General features: G+C 36.4%; 1 protein-coding gene across 1 annotated transcript; it reads left to right on the top strand.

Annotated features, from left to right (window-relative positions):
* The first annotated feature begins 3,601 nt into the window (after positions 1 to 3,601).
* Positions 3,602 to 4,156, top strand: LOC149199648 (uncharacterized). Its single transcript, XM_089400639.1, has one exon. It carries the CDS (start codon positions 3,602 to 3,604, stop codon positions 4,154 to 4,156), a length of 555 nt encoding a protein of 184 aa, XP_089256765.1.
* Positions 4,157 to 9,382: the final 5,226 nt, after the last annotated feature.

Raw genomic sequence — 9,382 nt, 5'->3', positions numbered from 1 at the left:
AGAACCTGGAACCTATAGTGTTCTTATTAAAAAAGGAAAAGAAAAGAGATTAAGAAGTCTAGCAAAAGACAAAGAATAAATCGAAGGTGAAATCAAAGGTCATTGGAGTAGCTTTGATTTGCTACCACCAGCTATGTTTACTCATAAATATTTTGATTTTTGGGTTATTAGAATGCTAACTTTTCTTCGAGCTAAAGACTTAATTGAACATGGTCTAATAACTCATATGATGAAGTATGTGATGATTTAGCATTAAATTTTATAAAACAAAGATTGGATGAGAAGTTTTTGTGCAATGTAGCAGAAGCTACAACTTCCAATGAAGCATGGAAGATGCTCAAAGTAGAATTTGGTGCAAAAGGGGAGTAATCAAGTCGAAGATAGTAATGTTGTTCAGCGTGTTGTAGCAGTGCTTGAAGATAAGAATGAAGATGGATCCGTAGTAGCGAATCTATAGAGAGATGAAGGATTTTGTGAATCTCACTTGAAAGTGGATCACAATGTTGATGGTGTATTATCAATAGCCGTTGATTTTGGCATAGATAATGTTGCCAATGGAGAAGCATCTGGTTTAGTGGATCCATCAATTGAAATTGCTGATGTTAAATTTGATGAAGAACAATTTACTAGTGATGAGTGGTTGGATATGATCCAACATAAACACCTTATTGATACATTATTATTTGGTGAGAAAATTCCACTTGCGTCTCAAAGCCAAGTGGAAGATACAAAGACGAAGATAGAGGCAGAAATAGAGTCAGAGATAAAGAAGGAAGCCCACAAAGAGAGAACAAAGACAAAGGAAAAGCCAGAGAGGTATCATAACCAATATGGTTCTGCAAATATTTTTACGAGTGTGCATGTATACAAAATGATTATGAATAAGAATTAAAGTTCTTTGAAGCATGGATTTAAAAACCATGTATTGATGATGCCCACATAGAAGTTGCAACTATGAATATTGAAGACAGTATGGACGATATTGAAAATGAAATTTTCATGTATTGAAGTCTTGAAGAGATGAAATTCTATTTTCAATTTATGTTGCAACAAATTGATAATCAAAAGATTGATTATATAGAGAAAACTATAGAAGATGACATGTGGCAACAGTCCACATACGAACCATGTAAAGGGAATCCATGGACACCCTGAAATGATTTTCTATGTTTTTATGATAAATAAAGATATAACAATGGTAGAGCTCGAATGACAAATGAAGAAACTGAAATTAGTAATCTACACCAAAAAGACAAATATGAAGCAACTCAAAGGATACAAAATCTGGAAGAAAAGGAGAAAGAAATCCATCACAAGACTTGATGTCAAACTTTTTGAATCATTGTAAGCTTAGATGAGACTTAGACCAACATGCATGTTTAAGTTATGTTAAGTCAAGATTATGTTGTAAGTCATAATTAAGGGGGAGTGTTGGATATTAATTATGACCGCCTATCAATTCACCGACAAAGCACAACAACCGCCGCACTTCACACCACCTCCTAGATTACCGCCTTACCCTGTTGATATTCGAAGAGATATCACCGCCATGACCCTTCCAACCTAAAGAGAAAAATCACTGACTTAGTTTCCTATATAAATTGAGATGAGGCATAACATAAATGCATATACTCGAAGTTGTAGGAAGTTGTAGTTTGTTGTAGTCAGACGCACAGTTCAAGTAGTTGTAATGCAGCTGTAGCTGCTTTGACCTGCTGTAAATTCATGTTGGTCTTATGTTTTAATTGAACAACTGTAGATGTGCTGTGTTTTGAGTGTGTTTCTTTTGTGTTATTTTTATGCTCAGCTATTGTACTCTGATCAGACTTTCAAATGTAAAGATCATCACAGTTGTTACGTTTTGAAATTCCTTCAGGTTATAGAATGAATAACAATAGTTTGGTTACAAATTCGATAGTTTAATTTTTAAACAGAAAATTAAGCATTATGTATTAGAATTTTTCCCTCTGCATCCGATTGTTATGGCTCACGCTAATCCACAGCTAGTGCAGGAGGTGAGATATGATTACATATCTGACAAATATATGGATGAACAAAAAGGTGGCACTTAACATAGGAGGCATCTCCATAATTTTATCCATTTCATTCCTCTCCATCATCGTAACAAAGGCAAACTGCTGATAATTCTGTATTTCACAAACTCATAAATAGTAATATTGTATGCATCAGTATTAGGGCTAGGAAAAACGATGAATGAATTGCCATTTTCTCTGTGATGAATATGTATGCTTGTGGTTGTCTCGTCATCCTGTCTACATAGTTTGAATTTTTCTCTTCTTGAAATTTGTAGGAATTGTTTTTCTTCATGAAATTTGTTGACACTTCAGCCTGAAGGTATTCCTCTGGACACCGCTTAGCTTTTAAAAATGACACCACTCACATGCAAAGGTGGGTGGATTCAACCGTTGTGAAATCCACCGCCGACTTTCACCTAGTTGAAAATAATTAATATTATTTTGTATTAATGGAGAAATGGTTACACAAGTTGTAACGTATCTCCTTAGTTTAGGATTTGTTCCTAGAGTTTAGGAGTTTGGTTGCAACTTCCTGAGTTCTAGTAAATGTACTTAATGATGTAATTTCTCATTTGATGAATAGTAGAGTGTACGGAGATATTTCTCTTTGTTTGAGTGCAGTCTCCAGGTGCAGTACTCACCTGTGAGCTGTAACTCCTTCTTTTTCAATTCAAATCTGATTTTTATCTTGGTATCAGAGCACAGAGTAGGGATAGCCTTAATTTTTTTTTAGGATGCATCATTGATTACAGAACTGTAGTGGCGATGGAGTATATAGAAGCATTCGTAGAATAAGGTGGACTGCAGTAACACCTGAAGATAGGTCTCAGATGACTGATCATCTCTGAGTGCAAGAAAGAGTTGGTGCAGTTTTGTCGCGAATAGTCACGCCATTTTTGAGCGGAAGGAAGAGCTGGTGCGGTTTTTTAAGGAACAGACGCGCCACTTGGCACGGTTTTGAGGGTGATAAGCACACCAATGCGCCAGAAAGTGCAATTGGCACGGAAAATCAAGCCTTAATTGCGCCAATTTCGTAAGACACGTCGATTTTGTTTCTGGCGTGGGTATTTCGCTATTGAAGAGTGCCAACCTCTTTCTCTTTGAAAAATCTGCAATTTTTGCAGAACAGAGCTGCCTGGTGGTGGCACTTTGAATTTCTGGATCTGTTCGGTGGCAACAGATCGGAGTAGCCCGGTGGTGGCGCATTGGAGTTCCTGATCTACTCGGTGGTAGCAGATCGGACTTGCTCGGTGGTGGCGCATTTAAGTTCCTGATCTACTCAGTAGCAGTAGATCAGACTTGCCGGTGGTGGCGCATTGGAGTTCCAGATCTGTTCAGTGGCAGCAGATTTGATTTGCCCGGTGGTGGCGCATTGGAGTTCTAGATTTGTTCGGTGGTAGCAGATCGGACTTGCCCGGTGGTGGCGCATTGGAGATACAATTTTTTTTTTTTCTCAGCAAAACAGAGGTTTAGATCTGGTATGTGGTGATTTTTTTTTAGTATCCTGAAAGTGTACAGTTGGATAGACTTATTCATCAAAGGATCAGAAATTTTATCAATCCAATATGAATAACAGTTTAGAATCATATCTCCACGAGTCTGGCAAACTCGATGGATCAAATTTCACCAACTGGAAATTCAAGATGCAGACTTTACTTGAAAGTGCAAATGCGTGGTCGATCGTTACAAGAAATGAGCTGAGATCAGGATTAGCCACACAAGAACAAGATTGGGATAAAAGGGAGACAAAATCAAAGGTCATATTGAAGATGTCCGTCAAGGACAATGTTATCCCACATATTAGAGATTGTAAATCGGCCACTGACATTTGGATGACGATCAAAAACCTATACCAGACGCAGAATACAAACTGTGTCTTGTCACTCAAAGGCAAGCTGTTTGCATTGAAGATGGAGGAGAATGAATCCGTTGCTGGATTCATTGCTAGAGTCAAAGACCTAAAGGACAGATTGGGAGATATCGAAGAGAAAGTTTTCGATTCAGATCTGGTCACGATCATGTTGAACGGAATGATTGATGATTACCAGACGTTTATCACAGGGTTGTCAGCAAGGGAGAAAGCCCCTTCATTTGAAGAGCTGACAGGGATTCTGATATAGAAAGAAGAGCGACGACAATATCTGAAATCACAGAGCAATGACCTTGCTCTAATGGCAAAAAGGAGATAGTATAAAGGGAAGCAGCATCAGCAACCGCAACCGCAACAGTAGCAGCAGAAAGGAGCCAACAAATTTCAGAAGAGACCATTTAAAGGTATGTCTGCTAATAATTTTCCCATCAAAAAATGCTTCTACTATGGAAAACCTGGACATGAGATTAAAGATTGTTATAAGAGGCAGGCAGACGAAGGAAGAAACAAACAGAGAAAACATAAGGGTTACTTAGTTAAGGAAGAGGAGGATCATAGCCACGAACTTCGACTATTTATAGTCGATTGTGCTCTTTCCGCTTCAAAGGAAGATGAGGACGACATATGGTATGTCGACTCTGGTGCATCCTCACATATCACTGGTAAGAAGGATTGGTTTGAATTTCTTGAAGAAACTTCATGTGGGTCGAAAATCTATTTAGGAGATGATAACAGACATGAGATCAAAGGATATGGTGACATTCCTGTAAAATTACCTAGTGGAGACATTAGACACCTTAAAAATGTATTGTATGTTCCAGGAATTGAGAAAATTTTTGTCTCTGTCTCAATGATTACTGATCAGGACATGCAAGTTCAATTCTTTAAGACTAACTGTGTCATTAAGGATAGCCAGATGGAAACAGTTGCAACAGGAGTGCGTGTGGGGAATTTGTATAGACTAGATGTGAAGAGTATGCCACAACAAGCAATGGTTGCAGCTGGATCGACAGCCGAAAATCTCTGGCATCAAAGATTCGGCCATATTAATCTGCAAGACCTCATCCTACTTCAGAGAAAAGGTATGGTCGATGGACTCCCTGTTTTCCATAATGTTAAGCTAGATTGTGATAGATGTGCATTAGGGAAAATTCATAGAGAATAGTTCCCTTTGCATGTTAATAGAAAGGAAAGAGACATTTTAGAACTAGTGCATACAGACATCTGTGGACCTATGCAAACCAGGTCATTAGGAGGAGCATATTACTTTCTCTTATTTACAGATGATTGCACTAGATTTTCATGGGTATACTTTCTGAGTAAAAAGAGTCAAGCTTTTCAGTATTTTAAAGAGTTTAAATCCATGGTAGAAAACCAGACAGGAAAAAGGATAAAAATTCTCCGCTCAGATCAAGGGGGAGAATACAGGTTGGGAGAGTTCATGGATTTCTGCAAGCATCATGGGATTGTGCAACAGTTTATAGTGCCCCACACTCCACAACAGAATGGAGTGGCAGAACGGAAGAACATAACTTTTTTGGAGCGCGCAAGGAGCATGCTTCAAGGTAAGGGTCTATCAAATGGTCTTTGGGCAGAAGCTATTAACACTGCTATGTATTTAAAGAATAGGAGTCCTACTAGATGTCTAGGCTTCAAAACCCCTTTTGAAGCATTGTTTGGATTCAAACCAGCAGTAAGTCACTTAAGAATATTTGGGTCAAAAGCTTATGCTTAAATACCTAAAGCAGATAGAAAGAAGTTAGATCCTAAAGCCCTGAAATGTATATTTGTTGGATATGGCACTGAGTTCAAGGCATATAAGTTATTTAATCCTATGACTCACAAGGTTTTTACAAGCAGAGATGTCATATTTCATGAACAGGTTGAAGAAGGAAAGAATGACTCTAACAGTGATTGGCACATTCCATTGCTAATGGAAGAAAACAGTGAGGAAGATGAAGAGCAGGAGGAGAAACAAGAAGAAGAACATACGATGTAATCAATGAAGATGCAAGCCCAGAAAAGGCTAAAATAGACAGAATTGAGGTAAGACCCCCACTAAGGAGATCAGGGAGGAAGAATCGATTATCATCTAAATTGAAAGACTATGCATTAATGTCAAAGATTTTAAACATTGTAGAACCTGCAAATTATGAGGAAGCAAGTAAATCTGATGCATGGAGGGTTGCAATGTATGAGGAAATAGAGTCAATAAACAGAAATCATACTTGGGATTTGGTTGAATTCCCTGAAGGTAAAACCTCCATAGGATGCAAATGGCTGTATAAACCAAAAATAAATGCAGATGGGATTATAGAGAAACTTAAAGCTAGACTGGTAGCAAAGGGTTACTCACAGAAAGAGGGAATAGATTTCAATGACACCTTTGCTCCTGTAGCCAAATTAAACACCATTAGAATGATAATTTCCTTAGCAAAAAAACACAATTGGCAGCTACACCAGCTAGATGTCAAGTGTGCATTTCTAAATGGTGACTTGAAGGAAGAAATTTATTTAGTACAGCCTGAAGGTTTTGTGAAAAAGGGGTAGGAACATCTTGTGTGTAAATTGAAAAAGGCATTTTATGGTTTAAAACAGGCACCCAGGTCGTGGTATGAGAAAATTGACTCATTTTTTGTTTAGCATGGCTTCCATAGGAGCTTGAATGATCCAAATCTGTATAGCAAGTTTAATAAACAAAGGAAAATTATTTTGATTTCTTTGTATGTAGATGATATGATCATAACAGGGAATGCTAACAATCTGATCAAAGAAATCAAACAGCAGATGTCACAAGTGTTTGAAATGAAAGATCTCGGAAACCTTCATTATTGTTTGGGATTGGAGGTATGGAGAGACTCTGGACAAACTTTTCTTACTCAAGGAAAGTATGCCAGAAGCTTGTTGGAAAGGTTCAGAATGGAGCAGTGGAGATCAACAACAACACCATTACAACAGAACTTAAAGTTGAGTAGCGACGACGGTACTAAAGGGGTGGATGCTACCATGTACAGATAGCTAGTTGGCAGTTTGATATATCTGACAACAATTAGACCAGATTTGGCATATACTGTTAGTGTGTTGAGCCAGTTCATGTCAAAACCACTTGAAAGTCACTGGGTCACAGCAAAAAGTGTGTTGAGGTATCTTAGTGGTACTAGTAATTATGGCATTTTGTACACTGACACTTCTGATGTTATTCTAGCAGGTTTTTCAGATTTCGATTGGGCAGGTAACTTGGATGATCGAAGATCTTTCACAGGTTACGCATTCAGCATTGGATTCGGGGTCATAGCATGGAGCAACAAAAAGCAGCACATTGTAGCTTTATCTTCATGTGAAGCTGAGTACCAAGCATTGTGTGCAGCCACATGTGAAGCTATCTGGTTGAGAAGACTTCTCAACGATGCATGAGAAGAGCAGAAAGAATCAACTATTATCAAAAGCGACAACCAGAGTACCATCAAGCTTCAATACAATCTAGTCTTTCATAAAAATACCAGGCATATCGATACTCAGGTTTATTTTGTTTGAGAGAAACAACAGTCAAAAGAGATATGTGTTGAATATTGTAAAACTTGTGATAAAATGGCTGATATTTTTACTAAGCCTCTTGGGCATGTAAAGTTTGAATTGTTTAGAGGGATGCTAGGAGTTCAGGATAATCCTTTCTCCATTGAGGGGGGGAGTTGAAAATAATTAATATTATTTTGTATTAATGGAGAAATGGTTACACAACTTGTAACGTATCTCCTTAGTTTAGGATTTGTTCCTAGAGTTTAGGAGTTTTGTTGCAACTTCCTGAGTTCTAGTAAATGTGCTTGATGATGTAATTGTTCATTTGATGAATAGTAGAGTGTACGGAGAGATTTCTCTTTGTTTGAGTGCAGTCTCCAGGTGCAGTGCTCCCCTCTGAGCTGTAACTCCTTCTTTTTCAATTCAAATCTGATTTTTATGTCATGTAACTAGAGGTGGTGTAAAATGGAGTTAATTTGGCATAAAGTGAAATTATCTGACATTATGTAGCCTAAGTTTATGGAGTGGAATTGGGTTTCATACCAATGGGATCATTGACTATGTTCAATATGCTTTCTGAAATCTTTAACAAAGAAAAATGCCATTCTTAAAAATTGGCAAAAGACTATAAGGTGACGGTGATTATAAACAACAATATTTTTTGTAATGTCAATCTATAAATCCCGCACGCATTTTAAAAACTCATTGTAATCTTGGTATCGAACATGCATTTTAAAAGTTTTGGCATATATAAATTCCAATAATACAGTTTTCAAAAAGTTTGGCATATAGAAATTCCAATAATATAGATAGATAGAAGGCTCATCATTCCAACCCTGAACTCGTAGGTCGTACCTGCTGCGCTACCTGCAAGGACCACAAATATAATAAGAAATTTGGGCTCTTGGACTAACAAAAATGATTTATCGCAGTTATTATATACCTTGTGATTCAACCCTTTCCTGTCTAAAGCCCAACTGATGAAAACTCAATCTTTAACTCAATCTTTCCCTCGGAAAAAAACCAAATAATGAGAATGTCCAGAACGACCGGACGCACCTTTCTGAATATTTTAATTTCACTAGTGACAAGAGCCAATCACGATTAGAGGCGACTCAGGTTAAGGAATTCCCAGTAGGTGTGCAACGGAAATAGTTATTTAGGTCTTGATCCCACATGCAAGAGCCACGACTGACTTTCAGCCGATGACAAATTACTCGTTGTTTTTTTCATTTCACTTGTCATTAATATTGCAAACTTGTGTATCAAATAAGTGCATACCTTTAGGGCATACTGGTTTGTATTTAGACTTTAAATCAAAGCAATATCATTATTCAACAATAAGTATATTTAAGTTCCAACCTTCCAAGATAATACTCAAACCATTTACAATCAAATAATAAATATACTTTTAAACATTTCAAAATTATTAGTAAATTATTGCCAATTGAAATTAGACACACGGGAAATATCAATAAAATGGTAGAATTATTAATTAGCATCGTTAAATCATTAACCATTGAAATAAAATATATAGGAAAACAATTGGTAAAGATTTGAATGGTTTAAAATCAATTAAATAGTGTAAATCTCTATAAAATAAACATTTTACTTTATTTTATTTATATAGTATTGTGTTACTTAGAAATGTAAAAGGGTTATAATGTGTTTCATTGTTTTTGATTTTTGATTTTATATATATATATATATATATATATATATATAACTTATCGATGAAATGGTTATTTTTATGGTAATTTCTTGGTAAATTTTGATCAAATTTGATAAAGTTTTTAAGAATCATAAATTTATGTTGTTTAATTTACAAAGTTCTCAAAGTAATTTTAGGGTGTCTAATCCAATTATAAATTCAAGATTGTATTTCAAATAACAAGAAACCGCAATCTCTCTATAAATTGTATTATCATATTCTAGCGAAAAACACCATTTTATATACTAT

The sequence above is a fragment of the Pinus tabuliformis genome, chromosome 2_1 (genome assembly GCF_031772625.1).
Source record: "Pinus tabuliformis cultivar Carrire ecotype Pingquan chromosome 2_1, CPIR1, whole genome shotgun sequence".
Classification (NCBI taxonomy): domain Eukaryota; kingdom Viridiplantae; phylum Streptophyta; class Pinopsida; order Pinales; family Pinaceae; genus Pinus; species Pinus tabuliformis.
This window is presented reverse-complemented; position numbering and strand designations above follow the sequence as displayed.